Source organism: Microchirus variegatus, assembly GCF_963457635.1.
Source record: "Microchirus variegatus genome assembly, chromosome: 15".
Lineage (NCBI taxonomy): Eukaryota > Metazoa > Chordata > Actinopteri > Pleuronectiformes > Soleidae > Microchirus > Microchirus variegatus.
This window is the reverse complement of record NC_139816.1, coordinates 10,890,028-10,917,652: the sequence shown is the minus strand read 5'-3', so window position 1 is coordinate 10,917,652 and position 27,625 is coordinate 10,890,028. Positions and strand designations below refer to the sequence as shown.

Genomic DNA, 27,625 nt, shown 5'->3' with positions numbered 1-27,625 from the left:
AATAAATAGGACATTTAATGATGATTGCATGATCGATTGTGTCTCATCTGTAACTTTTAATTGTTTTCTTGGGGCCATTTTTCACTCTCTCACTGAAACCTGTGATCGGAATATTTAACAGACTTCATCTGGAAGCATTTTCTAGATTTGCAATTCAATGGCAAGTTTTTTTTTGTGAGCAGAAACAATGTAACATTAATTGAATGATGCATCTTTACCTGAAAACAGGCTGAGGGAGTGTTTGTGTGTATACAGTGGCAGAGCAGAGGAACACACAGCTTAATGACTGGGTTTGTTGAGCAGTAGAGATAAATTCTTCTGTATGTTTTCAGCCATCTCGCATTTCGCACACTATTCTCACACCTGTACCTGTGCAGGGCGGGAATGCCACTACACTACATGAGATCTAAACACTGTTTCTTGGATCTACACCAACGTAATGACAAGTTCTGCGATAAAGAAATTCTTCTTAATCAAGATAGATAATTGAAAGCATTGTCTCACCGTGTCTCCTGTGCGGTACGGCGTGGAGCCTTTTCCCCCAGCGATGCTGAATCCCAGCCCCTTGTCGTTACGGAAAAGAGAGGTGGAAAACCGCTGCCGGGGCCCGCTGAGACTCGGCTCCATGTTGAAGGCGATGCCGCTGCTGCGTCTCTCCCGCGGGAAGTAGTCGTCCTCTGGCCTCAGGGGCGTGGTGGTGATGGCGTTCTCCGGTTCCACCATGCGCTCCCGTAGCACCGTCATGGAAACTGTGGCGCCAGAGCTACGGAGAGCTTCCACGGCTGTGTGATGTTCTGCCTCGTGAAGGTCGACTCCATTTACCTGAGAGACAAAAATGGAACATTCAATGCTCTAGTACTACAAATCTTACCATCAAGTAGAGCTAACAGTTGCTCAACTAGAGCTGCTCACTCAGGTCTTTACCTCTAAGAGTTTGTCTCCCACTTTGACCCCTGCTCTGGCTGCAGGACCCTCTTCAGATACTCTGGAGATGAAGATTCCCTGCAAACACATTCACACAAATGTCTCTTTCACTTTCACTAATATTATGACTTTTGATTTCTTAAAAACATACAGATTCTCGGTAGACCCCTTACCTCGTCATCTCCCTTATAAGGCGTGGAACCTTTCCCTCCAGCGATGCTGATACCCAGGCCGCCTGTTTGTCGTAGGATGTTGATGTTGTGCTGCAAGTTGAGGAGGGCGCAGTGAGCACAACTACAAGTGAAAACCTGCCTAACACCACTTAACTCAGGACAGAGGGAGAGGGAGAAGCCCACAATATATTGTTTGGTTGTTTTAGATTTTTCTTTTTAAATAGATAGGGATACAATATGATTCAAATTGTGGGTGATCTCCCTCTTCCTGCCAGACGGTGGTGTCAACCTCTTTAATGTCATCCTGTGATCATGCCAAACAGATGTTAACTTGAAAGGAGAGAAACTGTGACTTGTTGGAAGCCTAATGTCAATATTAGTGGAAGGTGGAGTGACAAAGTAGCGAGGCCTCACAAAAACAAGGCTACAGTAGCCAAACATTCTAGTCATCGACCACTTGACTGACATTAGACTCCAAACCTAAACTGAACAAACACAAGTGTGAGTTTTCTTCACTTGAATTCAGAGGCTAAAACCTAATATAGAAAAGGTACTGCTATATGTGTTCTGTAAAAAAAAGACTAGTCTGAAAATAAACTTTCTAAATGGTGTATATTCTATGTATATGCAAGCCATGCAATAGAGAGGAGTAGAGACAGATGAGAAACATGTGAAGGGGAAAAAAAGGAAATGACAGGATGAACGTGCCGTGTTCTGGATGTGGAGATGATATTAGAGTGAAATGATGTTTAAATACCAACATTTGTCATAAAGAAAAAAATGCTTTGTTCTCTTCATCAAAACTAAACAGCACACATGGACAGTTTTCATACACAATCATATACAATACTACAAACAATAACACAAGATTACATGCACAATTAAGTAATGTAACTGTCTTAAAAATATTAAAAAGACACTATTAATAAGTAAGTTTCTTCATCCATCTGGAGCTCTTCTCCTGGCAGTCGAGTTACAGGCGATTTCTATATTCCTGTGTATCCAAAAAAACAAACAAAAAACAAAAGAAAAACAGTCCTGGAGGAAGCCGGTGATGTGGCTTTGCCTCATCACAGTGAGACCAGCCCATTCATTCCAGGGCAACACAGCATAGACAAGGGAATGAAAAGGGGCAAAGCAGCAGAAGCGATGAAAAGGCAGGAGGCGCAGTGTGGCAGAACACTCGGAGCACTTAAACCTAACTTCAATAAGAAGTGCTATTTTGTGGTGAAAACGTCATTATTAGGATGTTTAATATGGATGTACTATTATGGTGGATTACTTTTGAAATATAAGCAGCATTTACAGTGAATTACTCAATGAACATTTGGCAAAAAGTCAAAACTTCGCACGTTGCAAGTTAATACATTGATAAATAATTAATAAATAAATAATTACACTGAGCTTTCATGCCAACAGTAAAGAAATTAAATCTGTTATATCTTTTAATTATTTTGAGTGCTTGATTCATGCTTTTATCTCGACCCGTTTAGACTACTGTAATACACTTTACAATGGCATTAACCAGGCCTCTCTCGCTCGCTTGCAGTTAGTCCAAAACGCGGCTGCTCGTCTTTTAAAAGGAACTCGTAAGCATGACCACATTACCCCCATTCTCGCCTCCCTCCACTGGCTCCCTGTCCATTTTAGAATACATTTTAAAATGTTATTGTTTGTTTTTAAGTCACTTAATGATTTGGCACCTCAGTATATCACTGATCTTATACATGTCTATACCCCCCCGAGAGCATTGAGATCTGCTGATCAGCTGCGCCTTGTTGTGCCAAAAAGCAGGCAAAAAACCAGGGGGGACCGTGCTTTTCAGTGGTAGCTCCTAAGTTATGGAATGAGCTACCCACCCATGTCAAAATGGCCCCCACCCTGGATACTTTTAAATCTCACCTAAAAACTAATTTTAACTCCTTGGCTTTTAATACAGCGTGAGAGTTGTATGGTCTCCGTCTGTCTTTTACTGTATTTTTATATTTCTTAGTGTTTTATCTGATCTTATGATTATGGTTTTTGCCTTTTGTATGCTTTTAATTTATTGTATTTTAACTTTCTTTATTTTACCATTTGGTATCTGTTGTGCAGCACTTTGGTAACTTTGTTGTTTATAAAATGTGCTATACAAATAAAGTGGATTGGATTGGATCTAATGTGTCTGGGGGCTGCAGCTAATGGTTATCTTCATAATTGATTAATCTGCTGATTGTTTTTCTGGATTCTTGTTTTGTCCACAAACCGATATTATTAATATTTAATGATTTCTTTGTTCCATGGAGCAAAGAAACCAGAAGATGTTCACATTTAGGAAGCTTAAACTATTGATCATCACTCAAAACTATTATCAAAATAGTCACCGATTAATAATAGAAAATTAATTGTTGCAGCCCTAAATGGGTAGAGATGAGAAATTAACCCTGTAGCTTTATGTTTATAATCAAAAGAACATAGGTAAAAAGAGTCAAAAAGTCCAACACTGTGGGAGCTATGGCAAAACAGAAAAAAAAACCTGCATGTCAAACAAAATTTTTGATTAATTTTCCTGATTTTCCTGAATTCCTGCTTGAAAATAATCAACTTGAATAACGTGGTAACTGCTCTCTTTCATCCAGGCTCTGCCACACTGCCGATCCATGTTAAGTTATGGTTAGGGGGTCCCTAGTGATTGGCTTGGTTTCACAATGGATTTCAATGGGTATTTTCTCCACCTGTAAACGCAGGTGGGTGAATGAGTGGGTGAGTGAGGGACACAGAAAGACAGACTGGACGGGAAAGAGTAGGTACAGACCTCTTCCTCCTCAATTCGAGCAGGTTCAATCAGCAGATTATTGACTTGATCAAATGACACCCCCTGTTAGGACAGGAACCAGCAAGAAGCATGCGGATTAGTCAGGCCAAAATAAAAATATGCTCACACACACACCAAGGAAAAACACTTCCTCACACGTCACCATATTCCTCACCAGACACACACACACAAAACACTCCACAAGTCTGCTTGCAGGTAGTGGGATTTTCAAGTCCACTGGGGGTGGACTTCACCTGGAAGAAGAAGCGACCCCACATTCGCTCCCAAGCCACCAAAAGCAAATACAGGCAGAGATGGAAAGACAAGACCAAGGAGCTGAGCTGTAGTGCAAAAAAACACACACAGTGGAGAGAGAGAGCGGACAAGAGAGGGCAAAAGCTCCCAAAACCAGATTAATCCCAACCTCCACACCACAAACAGCAGTTTCCTCCAGGAGTAAACCTTAATTTAGAAAACAGGCCTTAGACTACAAAACATTATTTGACTTTCAGCCCTAAATTAATCAAACATATCTGGAAGGTGATTTTGAAGCAGTAATTTACAGAAAGTGAAAAAAAATTCAAAGAAATGTGTCTTCCAGAAACTGATTTATAAAAAAGGATCTTAATATTTAATGGATTGAATATCCCCTAAGGGTTTATTACCATATGACACAAACAAGACTCGTTGGATCTCACATTCCAGCTCTGCCAATACATGTTCTGGTTGATCTGTGGTCAGCCACACAAAACAGACCCACAGCCACAAACACACACACACATACGCACAGTCATGATTCAGTGAGATGATGGTCTGTGATCACAGTGTTATAAGCATGATTAATCATCAAATATCATCTAAGTCCCCCCAAATACTAATGATCAACAAGATTCATTTTGAAGAGCAGCATCTCGGCAGACTTCACTCACTCCATTCGCACAAACAGACACACACACAATATGTTATAAAAAAGCAGAGTATGAAAACGTATTACAGTTAAAATTCAGGAGATGGTGATAATATGGTGAGTTTAGTGCTGAAATGGGGGCAGTGTTGTGCAAGAAAGGGCTGAACTCAGCCTGCAGCTGCTTGTGCTCATATCTGGTACGTCATCTCTATGTAAACAAAGATCAAGGTGCAATCTAGTGTGGAGAGAGAAACATTTCGAGTGTTATTTATCTGATCCTCCTCCAGATACAAGGCAATGTTTTCACATCTGCTAGACAATGGCACAACCACGTAAAGCGAGTTGACTAACTAACACTAAAACTAAAGGCAAGTGCTGCTTTCCTTTACTCTGAACTCATATTTGCTGTTATTTGAGTCTATTTGTCTGAGTCTATTTGAGAGTCAACACAATCCAGTTTGCCCTATATCTCTGGTCGAAGTATTAAAAGACGCTGCGTTTGAAAAGGTTGACGTATTTTCATCTCAGTGTGATGTGAACACACCCAGAAAAACAGGTGTGTGGAGTGTCTGATGTGCATCTCCGTGGAAAAAGTATGTATTTGACACTGCATGTGGACGGTCCCCTAAAGGGTTTACATAGAGGTGATGAGCAAGTACAAATATTACTATATTTAAATATATTCTTTCAGTATAACAAGAAGTGATTTGGTATTTAATTAACCTCTAGATCTACCTCTCAGCTTACTTTATGTCTGGCTTTTCAGGAGACCAGAAATCAGGTGAGAAAACTGATATTTCTCTTCTTCCAATTCCTTCTATTCTTGAACAGCATCCAACTACTTCTAGAGTCTTTCCTTTACCTTCACTTGGCTGGAGTTGACCTGTTGCTGACTGTCCTCCAGCTCCTCCACTCTGTGATGGTGCTGAGGGGTGCCAATACTGTGCTCTTCTTCCTCCTCCTCCTCGTCTTCCTCCTCAGCAGCCTTCATTGGAGAGTTGAGGCTGTCGGGATTGAAGCCCTGAAGCAACGCGGCCACAGCTTCGGGCTTGGGCAGCTTCGTGATCTTGAAGTGCTTCTTGTAATGCGGCGTGTCCTTCCTGATCAGACGCTGCTTCTCTGCAGGGAGAGGCGGCCTCTCGTCTTCCTCGTCAGTCCTCTGGCCGTCTTCCCCGTCCTCGTCTTCATCCCCACCACGGATGATTGGCTCTTCTGCAAAGTGCACAGTGGGCTGAAAGAAAGGAGATTTTAGGATTTTAAAACGTATTACTCACATACACTTCCTTGTAGACTTGTAAAAGCTGAAAATATTCACCTCAATGTACTCCACCTCCATCTCATCCAGTTCTTCCTCCTCATGATGGAAGTGGCCATCCACAAGGTCCTCCTTCTGCTGCGAGGTGGCGGTCACATTGTGTCTGTCCTCGTGGGAAGTTGCTGACAGTGTGCTGTTGGACACCTGCGAGTCGTGACTTTGGTTGGAGAGGTCACTGAGCCGTTTGTCCTAAAACCACCAGCACATAGTTTTAATTAAATACTGTTGATTACAACAAAGTGCAAGACCTAACATCATCATCATTTAACGGGATGTACCTGAGGGTCAGGTGACTCTTCTCCATCAGGTCTGGATGAGTAAGCCTCGTTCCTCCTGTCCTCAATCCCCTTCTTCATCACCTTCAGCTCACTGGGGTGTGGTGTGGCTCTGCGCTGAAGACCCTGCAGAGAAGAAAACTTGTGAAAAACGTGCTTTTAAAAGCAAACAGTAGCCAAAATTGGCAACAATCTGGCAATATTATACATATCCTGATACAGGGGTGGCAATGCAACACCCATAAAATTATTATTTTTTTAAACTAAGGGTAAAAATAACATAGAATATATAAACAATTTTCTATTAAACGGAATGGAAAAAGTGGAATAAAGTGATATGTTTCAATAGGACTTGGATAGGATAACTAATCTTCTGAACATTGGGACATAACATGACACAGATAGGATTCCTCACTGTGTACTCTGCTGCAGCTTCATCATCCTCCTCAGGCTTGGTCTCTTCCTGGAACTGAATGACCGACACTCTGTTCAAGTTGCTGTCTGTCCAGCTGTCATCCACGCTGTTCTGTAACAGGTTTTCTGAGAAAGAGGAAAGAAAAAAAGCAGTTGGAGACAGAAATTAAACTGGAGTTAATATCTGTTCATCGCCTTTGAATTTCTTCAACTTCAGGAATGGATGTTATAAACATATTTTAAAGCCTCACATGTGACCCAAATCTCCATCCTATGAATGTCTGATATAAAATATACCAAACCACTAATATTGTATTAACAAAGCGCTGCTCACCTAAGCTCGGCGAAGGCTGCTGCGGCAGTAAATAACACGTCAACACCTTCTCTCCCGTTCGCTCATCGTCCTCCGTCTGGAACTTGAGCATTGGCTGTGACTGGTTCTCTGCGAGCCACATGGCTTTCAGATTGAGGTTTGTCAGAGCAAAAGGCAAGTTCTGTAATCTGGATAAAAGAAGGAGTGAGGTGAGATGAGCTGCACACTTCTTCTAAGAGTACTAAAGAAGAAGACAATGACTAGTTATAAAAAATGTCTATCCCTTGGCAACATAGCTGTGAAAATACATCTATACAAGGGTATCTTGTTTGCTCCTGTCAAGTTAACAAAACGAAAATGGGTTGACCTTGGAGCAGAAAAGCTGATGTACGGTATTAATAGTTGAATGTTTTCAGAGAGACGGTACCTGTTTCCAGCCACGTCCAGCACATGCAACTCAGTAGCATCTGCAAGCTCAGCAGGCAGTTTGCCCAGGCGGTTGTCTCTCAGCGAGAGAACGTTGAGGCTGGCACATCCGCCCAGTTCTTTGGGAGCGCTGCCCAAGCGGTTACGGTCTACATTCAGGTTGGTCAGCTTCTTCAGTTTGCCCAAAGAGCGAGGAAGTGTCTTTAAAAGGGGAGCGAGACAGAGGCTGTTAATCATCAGGGTGACCAATATTCAAACTTAATAGCTGCTAATGGGACTTAAATATTAATGGACATGCATAAATCCCAACTGGGTCAGAACGAGAGCGACGTGAGCGGGTTTTATGGCTCCCCTACTTGTAAAAGGTTCTCTGTCAAGACGAGTTCTGTGAGGTTTTCACACTCTCCTATGGAATCAGTCAATTGGGTCAGTCTGTTTTGGTCCACCTTCAGGATTGACAGCTGTTTCAGACAACCTAGAAACACAACACACAACTACAGCAGTGAGACAACAACATCAACAACTGAAACTTAACTACAATGTGATCATGTATTTGCATCAATGATTTAAAAAAAAAAAAAAAAAAATCTTGTGAGTGATCATTGTGGATCAGTTTCTTTTATCCACTAGAGGGCAGTGCTCACCCATACAGTGGAAAATGGTCCACACATTTACTTCAACAGTTGTTAATAAGACAGTAACCCTGACCTTTTTTTGCACCAAAAGGTGATGAAAGAATGAAAATCCTTCAGCAAGCAAATACGTCGTTGGTCATTTGTGCTTCTTTTAATTTGTTTTGACCTTGAAACATTTGTTAATATATTACCCACCTGCATGTTTTAGGTGTTTCCCTTCTCCAACACGCCTGATTCAAATAAATGGGTCATTATCAGGCTTCAGCAGAGCTTACTGACGAGCTGACCATTTGAATCAGGTGTGTTTGAGCTGGGACAGTGGCTCACCAGGACCAGGAGTGAGAAACCCTGATCTAATGCATCATGCATTACAATAGAGGGATGGCCACAGTTTATTGTACGACATTTCCTTTCTTGTGTTTTCATGCATGTATTATTCACCTATGCTGTCTGGAATGACCTCCAGCAGGTTCTGTGTGAGCAGCAGGTCAGTGAGAGCCAGGAGGCCTTTGACCTCAGAGGGAAGCTCCTCCAGACGATTCTCCGACACATCCAGACACACCAGTCTCCGGAGGTTCCCAAGCTCCTACGCGCGCACATCAATAACACGGGTTAATAACCCGAGACACAACAAAATCATTACCCTCACAGCAAAAAAAACAGGCGGAGGAAGTCTGCAAGTGGGAGTTTTTCCTGCGTGTGTAGTTTCTAACAGAGCAGCTATAAAACAATATTGGTTTCTTGCGGTGGTACTCACTGGTGGTAATGAGGATAACTGGTTACGGTCCAGCCACAACTCCCTCAGGTTGGGGAGGGCACCGAGGGTGTCCGGCTAACAGAGAGGAGGAGGTTGTGCATTTTCATTAGTACTTCAAAGTGGAAATCTGCTGAAGTCACAGCAAACACAAATCATGTGTCTTGAATAGACACAAACGAGTTAGATTAATATTATGGGTTACTCGTCACTCACAAACAAATGTAGATATTTTCGGGCATAAACGTCAGTATGACTTACAGGAAAAAGATCTTCAGTTGAATTAGATTTTCATAAGAATTAGATTTTACTGATACAGATTGTGTCTGCTATAAAAAGCCTTGCAGCTTTCAAAGTACAATCTTTAAATGCTGTTCTTCTCTTCGTGGGAATTTCTCAAATTTATGTTTGCTGCCCCAGGCAAACTGGGCTGTTTCCCTAAAAGGAGCTCAAATTAAATTCAAACTGACTAAACGGAACTAAGGAGATCGTCTGTGGAGCAGAAACCTAAGACAGACACGCAGACAGGCAAGGTTTCATTGTGATGTCATCTGTTTGCTCGGTCTCCACCCTTGTCAGGTCATGTAGCGTTGTTTACCCTGCTCTATTGAGACGGGTGGGCGTTTCCCAGGTTAAAAGTGGCACTACACTGGGGTACAGTGCAGGCACGGCCTCAGGTCTGACAGACCGGCTCTGCCGTGTTTTGCAATGTAAACACGGTTGGGATTAGAGGTAATGTGGTGGGAATGTGACACGGATATTTGTAAGACATGTCACACCATGTGCACGAGCAGCAGCAGTTGCAGTGCACATATGCGATCTATTATTTAAAGAGAGATAACTAAGGTTGTTGTTTCAGCGCTAAAAATAATAGAATGAATCATCCACCAAATAGTATGTGATTAAACAGGATGAGATGTTCACCTACCAAAACTTCCAGTTCATTGCTGCCCAGGTCCAGTTGTTCCAGTTTCACCAGGAAAGACAGCGACCTACACACAAAATAGCACGGTTAAGTTGTTAGTCCCACAAATATGCAAAACAAAGGCTGAGGATTATAACAAAACTTTCATTCACAATGACATATGCATTTTTATGAAAAACAAGGGAGAGACGTTCTTATCCAATTGGCTTGTGTGATCACGGAGAGTGTGGTAAAGTAACAAGGGATGGAGCCAATTTAGTATTTAATACTAAGCCAAAAACCACCAGATTGGATATTGTTAAAAGAAAAAAAAATCTGGTAGGACACAAAAAATAAAACAAATGTTCACATGCACCAAACACAGGCTCTAAATAAAATAGAGATGTGCAAATCCAATATCACCAATTTCTACATTTGTATTCTGTATACTGTATGTTTGAATAACCTTGTCCTGTTTAAAACGTGTATATATAAGCAGCTACCTGTATCCGTGAGCTTTATTCCTGGTTAAATTAAAGTTAAATAAAATAAATTAAAATAATAATAACAATAATAAGACTTTGAAGACTTGTGTTAAGATAAAAAAAAAGGAGGAAAAGCACAACAGATGAGTGTAATTCTGTAAAAACAACTGTATAGGACTGATATCAGTATTGGTAAACACAAGGCTGATATCTGTATCCGATATGAAACACAGATATTGAGCCATCCCTATCAGTAACAGTAGGAGATTGCATTTTTCATGCAGCATGGATCCATTGTCATCGTGTGCTGTCAAACAGGCTCTTACTGTGGTTGATGGAGATGGTGGTGAATCAGATAAGAGACTCTAAGCTCAGCACATGGAACACTTAAGGGAACACAACACTTACGAGGGCAGAGACTTCAGCAGGTTCTCCCTGAGCTCCAACGTCACCAGGTTGGCCAGGCTAGAAAATGAAAAGAGAGAGGAGGGTTAGAGAGGGAAAGAGGTTGGCAGGCAGTGTGAAGAGAGGGGGAGAGGAGAGACAGGTTGGTTTGTCAGATGGAAGGTCTGTTCGTCTGGGGGTGCCTGGCATGGTGAGGGGCTCTCCCATCTGTCTGAACACAACGGTGGCCCTCAAGCCCAGCTACGAGCCCACTCGAAAGTCCTCGAAAAATCTGCTGGGTCTCCTTATATCAAGGAGACATTTATGCCCAAGGTTGGTAGAAATTATCCACAGTAACCTTTTCAAATGGTTTGTTTTGTCCAACAAATACCTTTGGGATTTGAACCCAAAGATAATAACTTACAGCAAATGAATTGGAAACACAAAATTAAGTAATTCAAATTAATTTCTGTTCCTTTTGCATGTATTATTGTAAATGATGTTGAAGAAGACATATGTGATTTTCAAAAACTTGACAGCATCATTAAAACTTTAAGAAAATAACATTTCTAGAATGAAATATTCTACTCTGATCCATTGTGCACATGTACATACTTTCCAATGTCGTTGGGCAGCGTCTGCAACGACACATCATTGAGTGACAAGTGAGCCAGCGCTCTGAGCTGAGTGAAGCCATCTGGCAATCTGAGGGAGAAAGACAGGAGAGGGAATTAGCGGCGAGAGAGACTCTTCGGGACCGGTTGTACAACACAGGGGTTCCCTCACCTCACACAGACTATTGACCCTTTAGATAACGCTGTCTGTGATCACTTATCAAGGTTAAGGAAAAATGAGCGCAGTAAAATAGATCTTAATGCAAGACAGTGGCGTCCTGATTTCGTCGGCATGGCTCTTAATTTCATTCAGCCATGTTTGGTAGTAGGAAACATAATTCTCCTCCAGGCATTTACTCTGTAGGATGTTTAAATCTAAAGCCTGAAATGAGACCAATCAATGAGCTCATATTTATTTCCTCACAGATGGACCAACTCCCATTCAAACCTGTTTTCATTCATCCTTTAAAACATGCTCTGGCCAATCACAACCAGTTATATCAAACTGAACAGGCTGATATGATGACTACTATAGAGGCATTATCATACTTTGTTGTCTGTCTGCACAAAAGAAGCATGTTTTTTTCTGCCGCTGGGCTCCATTAAACATTACGTTGCTCTGATTATTTGTAGATAATATATTTACTGAGTGTTGGTAATGTCTAGCCTGGCTAACGTCAGACCGCATCTCACCCGGGCTAATCAACAGCCAAATTAAAAGACAGCTGCTCTTCAGTGGTCGCCGTGTTCGCAAAAGCTGCTAACGTGCCAGAGGAGGGCTTTGTGATTGGCTCCCTTTTTTTAAAGGAGATTCTGGAATTGGCCAAATCGGCATACTTGCCAGAAGTGTCTGCAGAGAGAAATCTAATTGCTGGCAGACGCTGCTGGTTTCAACCAGGCTAGGTAATGTCTTTTAGAATCTAAAACAGTCTGAGAGGATGCAGCTCAGACCCTGGGTATATTTCCATGAAGGGCTGCAATGATGAGCCAATTATTAATGGATTTACTGAAGCATAGCAAGTGTGAATATTTTCTTGTTTCTTTGCTCAACATTTTCTGGACCAAATAAGAAGAAATTAGCCATATTAAGATTATTGTGTGTGAAAGATTCTCCAGTGCAGTAAAACCAGGACTAACATTCAAACTCACAATGTGCTGTTACTCTCCCTCTCACATTGTCTCACAATGTTGATGAACTGAGTGACGGGTCGTTCCAATCCACTTACCTGGACAGGGGGTTCCCACTGAAGTCTGCGATCTCCAAGGCCTTGCAAAATTTAATGCTCTCGGGGATCTCAGGAATGTCTGCAGGAGAAAAGAGGAGGGAAACAGGAGTCAGCACCATGAACACACACACATGCAGAGAGTAAGGGGTCATATTCTTTTGGACTGAATCATATTTTAGTTTCTTTGTAATCACAACCAGATGGCAGAAAAGTAAGGAAGGGGGGAGGAAATGTTTGAAAAGTGTAAAATAAGACTTTATTTTCCCACAATCAGTAGAATTTTGAGGGAAATAGGATTATTTACAGCTAACTGTTCAAAATAACTTATTTAATAACTGGTCGTAACAGTTGTTGCCTGCGTTGTCTTGTGCAATATTAGTAAATTGGACCTTTTGGTGCGACCAGGTATAGTACTTTCACCGCTGAACCTAGCAGGTGCACATTTAGAAAACACAACTGAGCCAAGAAGCCTATGACTCTCGTTTTGGGTCACGATGTCCTGCAGCAGACAGGCAGACAGATGGGAAACTGCTCTCACAGCACCTTGTGTGCAGTTTGTAGCAGAGCAGATGTCTCACATCTACTGAGTGTCTGTGTGCAGCATGCAAGGACAGAGAGAGGGCAGTATATCTGTGAGCTGCAGACTGTGACACAGCAAGCACAACTGGAATGAATTTCATCTTATATCTTTAGGACATGTATTACTCAGGGCTTGGTCGGCATTGTGGTTGTAATTGGAGACACAATACAGCCTGTGCTTGTCTCAAATTTTGTCAAAAATATTTTAACAGCATGGAGATTTATGGGCCGTGTTCAGACAGGGGCTGAAATTGCATTGTTTCAAATTGTGATTTATATATCAACACAATTTATTGCTCAGCCCTAGCTCAGATTGGCATTGGCTAATTTGAACACAAGAGGACACCTGTCGCAGACTTTTTAATACTTAAGACAGGGCTGAGCAAATCAAGTCTCTGCAGCATTTGAATAAAAGATTTAAAGAAAATCATTATATCATGATGTCCAGCTGAGAAGGAGGTCCTTCAATCATGCTGTTCAAAAGAATCTGAATGATTGGATCTCAAATGCTTCCTCAAAGTGTCTGGGTAAAATCAACACCTGTACTTAAGAGCTGTCCCCTTATAATCATGTCACAACACCTAAGATGTGTGTTTACATCAGCTCTGACAGTGTATAATCTGGCCAAGAGGAACAGCCAATATTTATCTAATGGCTGCTTCTGAGGTGTTTATTCTCCAACAGATTTGGCCATGCTGCTCTGTCTTAACATGGCAGAAAATATTTTTACTAACTGCACAAATATATAAATATGTATTTATGTTCTTTACCGTTTGATGAGGTTGATAAATAAAGCAAACGTGTGCTGTAGCAAGCTGGTGCAGGCAGAACTATATTATTTTTATGTACCATTTCTGGAGATGTCCAGCTCCACCAGCTGCATGAAGTTGGCCACCTCAGGTGGGAGTCTCTGGATCTCATTGTCACTGAGGCCAAGCTTCCGAAGGTTCAGTAGTCTGAAGAAAGGCTGTGGAAACAAACGATAACACACGTCAGTCAAAACAGAACACAAAACATTTCTTGAAGCAGTTTGTTACATCAAATCATCATCATTTAAATGATACCACCAGCAAATTTAGCCTGCAATGCACCACTTGGATCAGATATTGATTAATAAACAATATCCTATATTTATTAAAACATAATAGTTCTTTGAATTTTGGGGCTGTTGCTGTCAACACATAAAACATCTTGCACATTCAAAGGAAAACCTTCTCAAGGGTAGATAGGATAGGAGAGCTGATGAGAGAGCAGAGTCTGTGACCATGCCAAGTGCTTTCACAAGAGGCCGGTTGTTGAACAGGACAGCTTTCAGAGGCATTCCTCTGCCAGCAGTGCTGGTGCGTCTGCGTGTCATATGTGGTTCAGATTGACAGACAAGACGAGCTCGCGAGGAACAGTAAGAGCAACCGGGGCAAAACTATGCCGTTATTAACCACTCAATCAGTCCATAGTTGCACGGCTCACAGAGGAACCACTGTGTCGGCTTATCAGGCGCTGTGAGGAGAAAAGGAAGACGAGTCTGAAGGAACTTGCTTTGCAGGATAGGAATTCCGATTAAGTCATTATTCTGAATGCAGACATGCACAAGCCTGGAGCCTAAACATTCAATCAAATTAAACCTTAGGCTTTCTTTGCTGAAAACATCTTTTGTGTGTCATTAACCGCAGACTTTGCCATGCTCAATTAGAATATCCAGACTATTTTCAGGCTCCACCTATTGCGTTAGGATTTAAGGGCCTGCACACACGAGAAGACGTTTAGGAGAATCAGCAAAAAATTATGCATGGTATCTGCTTTTTATCCAAACAGAAGCAATGTTGGAGGAGCCTAGAAACAAAATTCTGGGAAAAGGGTACAGGGCTTTATTCAAAAAATTACGTCATAGCACCAACTCTCTCTCTCATGGAGTCATTTTGGGAGATTTTGTGTGCATGATGCAGTGTTTACGAGGAGCATTATAGACCGACAAAGAAAAAAAATGGTACAGGGAAAGTGTTGTTTCCGTGTGGATAAGGCCAGGATTTCAAAAAATGTAGCACTGCTGCACTCCTGCCTCCTCCCTAACTGTTGCTTAAACATGCAGACAATCAGATAACACAAAATCTCCTTTGATGTCGACTGTCAGGTTGTCAAAAATGTTACACACACTTAAATACAGCTGGGAGACAGCTGTACAATTAAGCTGCCAGAAGAACAACCGCAATTTAGCTGCACTCAGTCCCGTGATGATGGACACTTCCTGCTCTTAACTGGTTTTGTGCATTGTGTTTGGATGGGGAGTGAGGTAGCAGCAATGTTTTCCACAGGCGTCTAGGGTTTTACACGCAGTGCAATACAAAAAGCTCGTCAGCAAAGTTGTCAGCACTTTCCTCAATATTGGAATGCACTTCCCAGAATGTGCCTGGTCCTTCACATGAGCACCTGATGGGATGGTGTAAAAATGAGGGGAGGAATGAGGAGATAAATACAGGAAAGCACACAAGCCAGAAAGGGACAAAGAGGGTGTTGGCTCACGGAGAAGCAGGTGACAGGTATCAAATGGCAGGAATAGGAAACAGGAGCCGAGAACAACCACGTGATCAGGCCAAACCCCAGATGGGAACCGTCGCTCGGGAGAGGGAGCAATCTTGTTGGTTGAACAGGTGACACTCGGACAGAAAGACACTCTGGATGCACATACACACCTGAAAATATAATTTTAAACCAAAACACTCGTCTATAATCAGTAAGTCTTCTGTTCAGGTCAAGGCTACAACCTTATACAACTATGTTTTCATTGCAGTGCCATTTTAGCATAAAAAAATGATAACCCTAACCCTAATGAGAATGTGAATGCAGGTAATGCCTGTCCAGACTACAGCACAGTTCCCATGTTTTCAAAAAAGAGCCAGCATAGTTATCAAACATGTTTGGAGCTCTATGTGTTTATAAGTGGATGCTTCCTAAAACAATCATTCAATTTAAAAAAGCAATAGCATCAGTGCATTCCGACCCACTTTAGATATTGTCCAGAGCTCCATCGGAGATGAGTGAAAGCTACACAATAATACAATCGGGCCTGTGAACAAGTAATTAGGAACACTCACAAAGATGGCCATTCACTCCTGAGTGGACACTCACACAAGCTCTCCGCTGTTTTTTCTCGGAAACGACCATGATGCTGTGCCCGGCAGTAAATTCTTTCTTAGAAACGGCAGAAACTGATGTTTTTTTCCTCAACACATCGTCAACTGCTGTTGTGTGTTCATTTGCTTTCAATAACGGCTAATTCCATCAATGAAAACATGATCTGATTTCCCTGCCGCCTGAGTCCGACTCCGGTACTTTCAAATTAAAACAGAGGACATCTGTGTTTCTGGATCAATAGGTCAATTTGAATAACAAGTGGGACCAGGGGGATTCAGTGTAGCACCACCACCGCCACCACCGCCCACAGCAGACTGCTCATTAGCCCAACCAGCCTTTACAGGACTGAGCTGTGGTTGTGTATTCATTTATAGAGTGAGGTGGCACGTTGGCGAGAACCGCAGCAATGCATTTCCTTTACAAGTCTGCAACTTGGATGTTTTGGTGAGTTGTTTGTTTAAGGGAGGGAGTGAAGTTGTTAACAGAAGGTTACAGTGCAGTGGAGTGGGGAGAGTAAGTGACGTGCATGTCAGCAGAGGGCAGTGTGGGGTCTCAGAGCAGGTACAGTAAGACTGCACAGCCCACTTCCAAACAATGTAGTAGAAAATAGGATTCTCCTTGAGAATACTGAAAAGAAGGCTGAAAGAGGAGCTAGAGAAAATGTGGGGTCCGTGGTGATAGAATCACTTGAGGATGTTACCCCCCAAACTGTATCTTATACTGGTGTTTTTCAAATCTATTTTAAAGTTTTCACATAAATACAGAGCGTTTACAACTTGCAGTTGGAACAAGCAAACCAAGACAATGCAGCCTTTCTCAGAGTCAGCTAATTCTGTTTCACTGAGTGAAGTCGCCTCGTCCTCCTCTTAAACAACTTTGAAATTCCAGAGAGAAATACACTGATGGTTGTGGGGACAGCGATGTGAAGTGACACAGCTGGGGGAGCTTCAGTTAGACTACGATAGAGTTTCCCACAGGGGAGGACTGGGTCTGTGAAACATCCATGGTGGCCAGTTTCAGCTAGTGTGAAATGGGTTCTGTGGTGTGGATACTTATTTGAAATATCCCCCATAATTACACAGCAAATTAAATCCAGTCAACCACAAAGAAAACCTATGACAGAGAGAAGTGTATTTGTGAGTCAAAGAAGCGACGTGTGTGTGAGAAAAGTTGCAAAAACGATGTCTTATCTACATCTGCTTAGCTCGCATTCCACTCCGATGGAGTGCCGCTGTGCCTGAGGATGCATGTTTGCATTTGTGTGCACGCAAGCTTGTGTATATTGCAGAGTCACCAGGGAGAAGATCCTGTGCTGTAGGTCTTCAGTCAACACACGTGACTGTTTGTACTCTTACAAAACTCGTCTGGCTACAGTAGTGAGGGCTCAGCATGTGTCTGTCGGGCATGGCACTATGTTAGCATGCATATTGTGTAATAGAACAGTGTGTGTTTTTAGCAGGAGACCAATTAATTGGCCGATTTTGCCATTTTTAATAATTAGCACCGGCTCATTATTATGTATTGATATATTTATGCACGTTTTCACATAATAAAAATCACAATTATGACCAAGTGCAACATCCAAAGACACGAGAAATAAAGAGCATCATGGTGAAATCCTGCAATTTCCCAGCCCAAACATCTCGCTCTTTGGATGGGAAAAAGTGATGTGGTCATACCTGATTCAAATAAATGGGTCGTTGTGTTAGAGCAGGGAGACATCTAAATTTTAGATGTTTCACTGCTCATTTAACACACCTCATTTAAATGATCAGTCGGGACCTACTGCCCTGCATGTTTAGAGGGTCCCGACGACCAGGATTGAGAAACACCGCTCTACACCAATAAATTAAATGTGAGTACAGCTGATATTCCAGTGGCGAGGTATGAAACATGCGAATAAACTGTAAGTTCTCTGTATGAGCAACGATCCACTGTAGGTGCAGTGAGCTGGAGCCTGGTCTTCACAGAGGCTGCACTGTTCCAGTCAAGTGACTCCATTTAGCGTACGGTTTCCCTCCAATCATGCCATCAGACTACAGACTGAGCAGGCTCTTCCTGCCTTGCAAAACACACACACACACACACACAAATAACTAATTCCAACCCTCCACTTACAGGCCGCATTTAGTGTTCAGGAGACCATGGAGAAACTCCAGACACCCAACTCCATGTGTGTTCTGAATCATCAGCCTAAGGCCCATTGTTTAAAAATACAAAGTATAAATATCCATATTTCAAAAAAAGTATTTCTGACATATAAGTGGGGGTTGGTACAACTTCTGCAGAGAGACAGACATACAGCGTTGGCATGAACCAGCTTAATCAAGTCTCAGCTTGTCAAGGCATTTAATCAATGGATGCGCTCATCTCGCTTCCATTATCACAGTCTGCCACATTTACAGTCACCTCTAATGTGCTCTGACATTTTATCCCTTTTTTCTCTTTTATACTCTAACACACTTCCTTTCCTCTGCCATTCCTCTGGAATTCCTATTCACACATTCCCAAGCCTCTTAATCGTGTGCCAAATCTGTCCCCGTCTCCGGCCTATTCCTCATGTCCCCCCCTCTCTGTACGCAATACCCATTCCCTCACAAATGCTCCACGAACCACACACTGACTACACTGCTCCGCACACTGCTGGGGTGAGGGGCTCAAAGAGAGGGGAGGGGAGGGCACATGCTTTTGTGCTGGTCTGGATTCTCTCAGTGTCCGGACAAATAGAAAGCAGAGAGGATTTGGTTGACTGAGTAACTTGGTCGGTCACTCGAATTGTGAGCCTCATTATTGCAAACTTATTTCTATAGACAGCTGCAGTCGTTGTTGTGGTATAAACTCAGCGCATAAATGACCACAGGCACAAAAGAGCTCCGGCATTAGGAATCATCTTGCTGCTGCTCATCTTACTGAATCCAATATGTTCAGTGCAAAGTTATTTGAAACTAACAGCACATGCATCAGCAACTCTGCATGCTCGCTCAATACAAGGCCAATGCTAATGGAGCTGCTCTGCTGCTTGGCCAAAGTGCCATCCTCCTGCAGACCAGTGTTTGAAACCAAGTTCACAAAACTTCTGGACATGAATGACAGTAACTGGTCCTCTCTCTCCTCCTCCTTCTCCTTTCCACTGCTCCACCTCCCTGGGTTCTCTCAATTTTCCTTGGCAGAAGGACAAAGGCTAAGCAGCAGCGCCACACAGGGCTGTCAGTCACAGCCGAGCCCTCGCTGCCTCCCCCACCCGCAACCAGGCCAGGGGGATTCCTCCATTGTCCAAAAAGGGTACTGTGGAGCCAAGAGAGAGTAAGCCAGCGAGGTAGAGGGGGCTAGAAATGGAAGGATGAGGGCAGACTTGAAAGAGAAAAGTGATAAATGATAACAAAAGACAGGAACGACTAAGAGGGATAGAGCAGGCAGAGTGGTGGAGAGAAGAGGGCAAAGGGAGAAAAGGAAGCTTTTGTGCAAAGTAGAGAGGAGAGCGCTGAGAGAAAGGCAGACTATTAATGAAGAATGGAGGGTAAACAATGGATTCCCACAGTGTTCTGGACATTACGCTTCACTAATGGGGGACAAAGACTTCAGCCACTGACCAACAAATTATCTCAACTCAATGCTCTTCACCCTGAGAGATGAATAAGGTGATTTATTAACCAAAACTCTCTCATACTGTAGAATACAATGCTCCAATTGGCCCAATGCACACTATTGTTTTCTTAATTACCTACATCCAGTTATGGGATACAACCTCCAATTTATGACCCCCTGCTTTTAAGGAAATTAAATATATGATGCATGTACTGTAGATTATTTTATATTTAGTATAATAAATCTGTTTTATAATACCAGTCTACACTTTACCTCCTTTCTTTCACAGTATTTTCTGAACCCAGCTGATGTGTGTGCATCTCTGCCACACACATCAGGTGAACGATTGTACTCCCACCATCTACCCACAAGCACAAACCTAAATGAACTTCCTCTGTCCTCACCCACAAGCTCCCACTCACTTTTCCTCGCAGCTTGAGTGTGTATTCGTGTGTGTAAATCCAAAAACAGCAGAACGCAGTGACGTTGCCGTGTGTCATGTGCATTTCATTTCCGACTGCACGGCTAATTCTATCAACTTAATCTAATATATCCTTGCACACAATCTTTAGGAGACATACAGCAAAGTGAGTACATGCCTCTGTGTCACATTATATAACAGCGCGTGCACAAGCCCTACACATTTGTTGATTTGCTTCACATAAAGTGGCACTTACATCACAACTACCTTTATCTGCAGCTCCAGCACCCGCGGCTGAACGGGCCACACAGTGAGATGGGAGTGGTAAAGCCAGTGCGACTGACAGCCCCGACTAACATACATATACTCACACCTGTCCTGGTGACTTTGATCAGTGCACCGATCAAACACACGTGAAACTCAGACCAAGTCCTTTGGATCCCCTCGCACCACATGTGTAGTTTTTAAATGAAGTGTCCAGGATCTGTCAGTGAAAGCTGAAGCTAGTCATAAGTTCTACTATTATTCACGACAATTGGCAGTAAATATTTTCTTGTTGTACAATTAAGAAAGTAATTGTAGCAGCTTTAAAATAGTACTTTCTGTCTGCCCTCTGGTTTTACTGTGCCTTGCCGTGAGTTTTCCCTCAGTGAGGATGAGTCAGGACAGGCTCTGAGGAATGACTGGACGGCCCAGGCTGAAGGGGTTTTGGGCCTAAGGGCTGTGTGCACACATATAGAGTTAATGAGTGTTTATGATTGTGTGTATATGTGAGTGAACCAGTGTATTTATGTTTGCTGCCTCACAGCATACCGGCCTGAATAAACACGAGGAAGCTGAGAGAGGACGTTGCTCAGAACAAGAGGGAAACTTGAAGAAGAGCAAATGAAACAATGATAATAAAACTCACAAGGCAACAAAAAGTACTGCCTAAAAAATCAGTTTAGTTAATGATCAGCCACAGTGACACTGGGGCTTTTCCCCTTTGCCTCGTGGGAATGCTGCTGAGATGATCAAACACTATTCAGGCAGCAAATGTGCAACCTGGAGTTTTCATCTTCTAGAGTCCTATTTAGCATGTGGTGTAAAACAAACACAAAGACCGAATCACACTTGAGTGTATCGATGTAGACTCCAGAGAGCTAAATGAGCAAGATTGAGAGGGAACAGGTGGACGTGACATTGTGTGACGAAGAAGATCCTACACCCACACACGGCAGAAGGCATTAGTCGGAAACATCTGTACCTTCTTACTATAACAGCAAATAATTAAAGAATTATGCTATGCGCAGGCAAGAATGTTGGTTTCTTGGTGGAGTTAAGTGCTTCCCAGTCAGTATTTAAAGAATAGACGAGTAATCCCTCTGCTGCTGCCATATTGGTGGGCTAATCACTGCTTTGGTTTCTAAAACTGTCACAGCCATAGACTGGTGCTGGGTCACCATGTCCACGCCACACCTTCATTAACACAAACACACAAAAACAGTAGGAGAAAGAGAGTTAGCACAGAGCAGATTTGCAAACCAAACTGAATGCAAAGCAGCAACCAAGCTAAAAGCCTTGAAGCTGATCTTGTCAGAGCTCTTACACCTGCCTGCACTTTGCGTCTGTTTCAGATTTCACGAAGGCTCTCGCTCACCTGACAATCAGAACACTTAAGAATAATCAATACATCGTTACTGGCAGCATCCTCAATAAGAGAATGATGAAAAAAATAAAGAAAATAAGCATGATTTGGGTAATCTGTAAGAGCGAGTGAGCAACAGTCAGCTGCTGGGAGGTTTCCCTGGTGATGAACCAAATCTAAAGGCCTCTGTCCAGAAAGGGAGGGGCAAACATAACACCACCACTGACTGGAAATGAACATGACGACTGGTCCTGCAGGTGTCTGGAGAGTCAGTGAGCAAAGCATGACCAAACAGAGAACATGTTTTGTTAGCGACACTTATTTGCCGCTATATTAACGGCCAAGCAAATGCACACTGCTCCCATTCAGACGTTGTTGTTTAGTTGAGCAAGTGGCCCGAGATTCCCCCGGCTATGCTGTCATTCAGCAGGAATGAAGGAGTACACGGGGAAATCAGAAAGTGCAGCGGAGGCCCTCCACCTCCACCTCCACCTCCACCCACTCTCCCCGACTTCATCACATGCTTTCTCGTTCTCTAGCCGTGTTCCCACAAACATGACACGAAACCAGAAGCTCTATTGTTTATAGTCGACAAAGGATGCTTGGCTCTTTCCTGGATGGGCTGGATCCGGTATGTGCTGCCTGCCTGACTGCCAGCTATCAGAGCGTCCCATGGTGCACAGGATCAGCACGGCAACCAGGGCCTCATAGGCATTGGATGACTCAGGTGTTGTGTATACAAGTACATTTGTGGCTTCATTAGTATCGTGTTAGCGTGTAATTTGAACAAAAGCATTACAAACAGTAAAAGGACTCTCTGTGTCTCACACTATAGCAGCATTCCAGAGCTGCACACGGGAAGTGATTTGTTTTATGAGAAAATGCAAGAGCAACTTTGTGCTGGTAAAGCTGGATGGCGACCCATGTGCTGCCACTGTATAAACACAAAAGCTCCCTCAGTCAGGTCTGATAGTTTTGCTTGACAGAGACTAAACAAAGGCAGAATTAAACTAAAAAAACTCCAGTATTAATTAACTCTGGCTTTCATATCAAGACATGAAGAGGATGCAGTTATCCTTCAATGTTAGTAAAGCTATGAAAGTAAGTGTTTTTTTGTTTTTTTACTTACTAATAGTGTATTTGTGTCCTGTGTGCACCAGTGGCCTCACTACAACTGTTTCATTGTGTGTGTCCAGGTTGGGGCCTCCCTCACAGGATCGTGTGGCTCAGACTCTATCGTTTTCCAGTAACGGACTTGGCATTCTCCTCTTTGCACTGGGCTTCACGCAGGTCTCACTCTCTTTTCACATTTCTCTCTTAGGAATGTCCCCCGACTGATTGAAACCGACATGGAAGAGGACAGCTATGGACAACAAAGTGTTTCACATATGTATGTACTGCTGACAGACCACCAGGTGTTTTTTTGTACTGAAATTTAGAATTCGTAGCCAAAAGACTTTTGAAACATTGAGAGAATTAACGCTGTCAAGTCACCAACATTTCTGCTAAACAGCATGACAAGGAGCGAACTAAAATAAAGAAAAAAATCACACCAAAGAGGGTGATTTGATGCCTTAAAAGTTACGATTCGTGCTAAAAATATAAATCTAAGCTCACACATTAATGTCGTCCATTCTGCTTAAATGAACTGATTAATTCATTAAAATGTGCCAAACCTGGTGGTCACATGAATTCATTCATGACTCATGAAAGTAACCATATCATGTGGTGGCCACAGAAGAGAGCCGCACAGGCATGAGGTGACAAACATCTGTCAGTTTAGCCTGGACACGAGAAATCGAGGATTATACTGGATTACTCGAAATTAATTATGAAAAGGGTTAAGTTAAGGGAACGTTATACATTAACAGAACATTCAGTTAAGCCCCTTCACATACTGTATGTTTTGAATCTTTACTGCATTGAACATTAGTGCAGCTGCGTTAATTTAAAAATACACTGCTTAAAAGATTTCTAGCACAGATCAGAAAAGAAGTCCAAAAGAGGAGCACAAAGTCACCTCTATGTAGTACACTGATCTAGCATGTGCTGTGGAAAATTACCTGCTCCACTTTAGGTGTTGCTACAAAAATGTCTCTGCTTTGCTGCTGCTGCTGCCGCTTTTTTCGAAACACAAGGACAAAGTGTAGCTGTGAAAGAGGCGTTTGCTTGTGCACGACATGTTTTGCTCAGACAGAGGCCGGGGTTTCTCTCTGATAGCAAGATTTACAACAGCGGGGTCCAGGACCCCCACATACATGCACCCATGGGGGTGTAAGGCAGATCCGCAGTGTGAGGGAAGCCCCAGCACATTTGGCATCTCTCCCTGACAACGAGAGTGCTGCTGCACCCCCGCATCAGACAAACCGCTGGCCCTGGGAGATCCATCACCTTGGAGACTAGCATTTGTTCAATGAAAAAAGCCAGGGGGACAAGGAAGCAGAAAACCTCCCTAGTGATGCACGACTGATGATGAAATGATGACTCACTTGATTTATCTGCTCAAACGGATCAAAGTGATATGCGAAATTAACAACTGTATCAAGAACTTCAGTGTTAATACAAGACAAAAGACAGGAAAGACGTTACTTATGATTAGAAGTCAAACCCCAATAATATATCATGGAGACAGAATAATTACAGACTTGTCTGCAAACCCCTCCCACACGACTCCAGAGAGGATCAACGTGAGGAAGCACCAAAACACTGGTGCTAAGCCCACAGGCAAGCACACGCTGATCCCCAGGCAGATGCTGTTTGAAATATGCTCTTCAATACACTCAACGTGTGAACCTAGTGTGGGATGGCAGACATTAAGTAGGGGAACCGGATAAATGATAAAAGTACTCAAGCCGGACTTTAGATAGAGCCCAGAGAGGACATGCTGTACATTTGCCAGCATCTCACGTCCCTTATTTAACTTGGTATGAGCTGACAGAGTCCAACCAAACATGGTATGTTCATGTCCATGTCCTCATGGGACATGTTCCTATACACATGGGAGCTGTGAGAAAACCAAGCTGCAGCAAACTTATAACAGAACCCATAGAAAATATTTTCTAGTTTAATTTATCCAGAAAATATTCACATTTAAGAAGCTGAACTATCAGAATTCTTTAAAAAACACTCCAACGGATTAATAATTCATTCTCAAACGGAATCATTCATTTAATAATCCATTAATAATTGAATAAGAGTAATTGTTTCAGCCCTAGTTTAATCAAGTTCATCAATGTTTTCCTACTGCTGTGAAAATATGCTTACAAAACTGTGTTAGCACATTATCAAACCGTCAGCATGCAGAGTGCAGGTAAAGTGCTGAAGTAAAGAATTACAGTTTGACACTGACAGCAAAATCCAGAGAGTGAATGTTAAACATTGACTAGTTTTAAACTTAAATGCTTTAAGTGCAAAATGTTTACAAAATATGGATCAGCTATAGCCTATAAAGCAGGATAATGGAAGCAGAAGCTTGATTTATTGGACACTCGCTAAGCTACAGTGGTGCAAAACTGCGCATAGAAAAAGGTGTAGTTTGGAATGGAAACATTTACAGTGGCCAATGTAAATGCAACAGTAAACAATGTAGAGGCAGAACAAATGGGTTCTGTGACAGTTCTCACATGGCTCTGGGGTAAGAAGAAGCTGTTCCTCAATCTGCCGGTGTGTAAAATGACAGGTGATTGGCTGCTCCGCACATGCAGAAGTATATAAATCCTCTTCAAAAAAAGTTTCCCTACCAGCATAGCTCCAATAGATAGTCGTGTGGTTGTTTAAGTTCCTGTTCAAAATTACAAGCACTGTTTCACCTGGTTTATTGACCATGCATATGCTCACATCTGCTGTTAATTGGGCTGAATTTACCTCGTAGAGACGAGAAAATATAGGAATTTAAATCCACATAGTTGTTCTTTTAGGCTTTGTTCCACATTCTTGAGCAACTTCACAGTACAGTATTCCCATTTGTGCTCCAAGGCTCAGTGGATCTCCAACAACTTAATTACAACAGTCGAGAGTGTTATTTAACAAGGTGAGGCTTAAATTAGGTTTAATTGGTTTCAAAGTTCAACTGCAGGCAGATCTACGAGTCATGTATGCGCCCGTATACGGTGACTGCGTGTGTGTGTGGGCTTCACCAATATGAGTAAGTTCAAGTGTATGTGAGACAAGAGGAGTGTGTGTGGAGCTTCCAGAGGGCAGGGCAAACTCCTGGAGATTCCAGGCATGCCTGCATTTCCTCGGACGTCACGTGCTGCAGTGCAAACACAGACTACGGCGAGTTAATTACACTGCACACACCAAGCTACTTACTGCTACTCAAAAGTTTCACACTTCCAAAGGGTAAGCTCAGGCAAACTTGCGCAAAATGCCGACATTCAGTAGGGCAAATGTAACAAAAATCTAAGAATAGAAAAGCCTTTGGGTGACTGTGCACAAAAATATGTTTATGTTCTGCTCCAGGAAACAACATTTTGCTTTGTGATGTTTAAATTCTCATATTTAAAAACGGTGCCTGTTGAGAAAGTACCGCAGAGACAATGGAAACAAAGGGCTGCATTGTGACTTGCTGCAGTTGCTCGACTTAAAATAACTGACCTTTCACTACAGACAATGTCCAAACTATCAACACTTTCTGAAATCAGTCATCGGTTCAAGTTCTGCTGTTGTGACTATGTCAAATGATTTAAAGGCTGGGATATCAACTCAAGTCATGGCAAAGGAAGGGGCTAACTACCGAGGGCACGCCGTTGACACAGAAGTGATGTGGTGATATTCTAGCTGCACTGGAGATGTAAAAATGTGGTTTTGGGGGGGACTGACATGCCCACTCATGTTCACGCATGTAACATGCACACACACAGTGGACAACATGAATCGCTGTCCACTTCTCTTTTCTACAGACGTTTTAGCGCTTCTTTTGGTATTTACCACCGACCTGAGTGTGACACATAAATGCGTGTGTGTGTGTGTGTGTGGCTTTGTTCTCCACAGAACCCTGCTGTGCTTTCTGTTGAACTCACTCATCTATTCTGTCATAGACATAAACATTCACCCATCAGCACTTTTCAATTAGATGGCCTGGCTCTGGTCATGTGGCACAACAACCCACACATTCACTCTTGTATTGTATTGTATTGTACATACTCAATAACCAACCAACCAACCATGACCATGTCACACACACACAAAAAAATCCCCCTAAAACAGAAGTAGACTTTTTCCATGCAGGTGGCCCAGCCTTTTGTATCTTATAATAAAAGTACACGGAAAGTTGCTCCATGTCTGACTGCAAGAAGACCACCTGGTCAAGAAATTCATGTTTTTGCTAAATTCATAATTAATAAAATAATATTAAAAAAATGTATCAAAAAGTGTTGTTCAGGAATCTCTATCAAAGAATAGGTATTGATATCAGCTATAGTTATAAGTGATCATAAAACAGAGTGTGCATGATGCTAAAGTTACTATAACTTGGGATATTTACCCTTAGTGTTGCAAATTTGTTGGCACTCCAACATCAAAAACAGGCCACTGCTTGTTTTTTAGCCCATTTTGAGTAGAAACATGCATGTTCACCTTTGCTTTACATCACTAAAAACGAAGGAATGCACGATATTATCAGCAAGATATCAGTTTCTGCTTATATTGGCAGTAAAATGTATTATCAAATATCACCGCACATGCCAAGATTTCCCAATATGACGACTGAATAAAACAGACTGAATGGCTCCTTGACTTTT

The 27,625-nt window shown here is 42.4% G+C and overlaps 1 protein-coding gene across 1 annotated transcript in view; it reads right to left on the bottom strand.

Annotated features, from left to right (window-relative positions):
* scrib (scribble planar cell polarity protein) overlaps window positions 1–27,625 on the bottom strand; it is a gene marked incomplete at its 5' end in the record, with an annotated part of 61,642 nt that overhangs the window by 24,139 nt on the left and 9,878 nt on the right. The window contains 18 exons of the mRNA XM_083901530.1: window positions 505–822; window positions 925–1,002; window positions 1,098–1,187; window positions 3,892–3,954; window positions 5,661–6,029; window positions 6,114–6,302; window positions 6,392–6,514; window positions 6,804–6,928; window positions 7,137–7,303; window positions 7,543–7,742; window positions 7,898–8,016; window positions 8,618–8,762; window positions 8,934–9,008; window positions 9,859–9,922; window positions 10,728–10,784; window positions 11,319–11,408; window positions 12,544–12,622; window positions 13,972–14,089. Of these exons, the coding sequence (XP_083757656.1) occupies window positions 505–822; window positions 925–1,002; window positions 1,098–1,187; window positions 3,892–3,954; window positions 5,661–6,029; window positions 6,114–6,302; window positions 6,392–6,514; window positions 6,804–6,928; window positions 7,137–7,303; window positions 7,543–7,742; window positions 7,898–8,016; window positions 8,618–8,762; window positions 8,934–9,008; window positions 9,859–9,922; window positions 10,728–10,784; window positions 11,319–11,408; window positions 12,544–12,622; window positions 13,972–14,089 (2,469 nt within the window). The remainder of the gene's footprint in view (window positions 1–504; window positions 823–924; window positions 1,003–1,097; window positions 1,188–3,891; window positions 3,955–5,660; window positions 6,030–6,113; window positions 6,303–6,391; window positions 6,515–6,803; window positions 6,929–7,136; window positions 7,304–7,542; window positions 7,743–7,897; window positions 8,017–8,617; window positions 8,763–8,933; window positions 9,009–9,858; window positions 9,923–10,727; window positions 10,785–11,318; window positions 11,409–12,543; window positions 12,623–13,971; window positions 14,090–27,625) is intronic.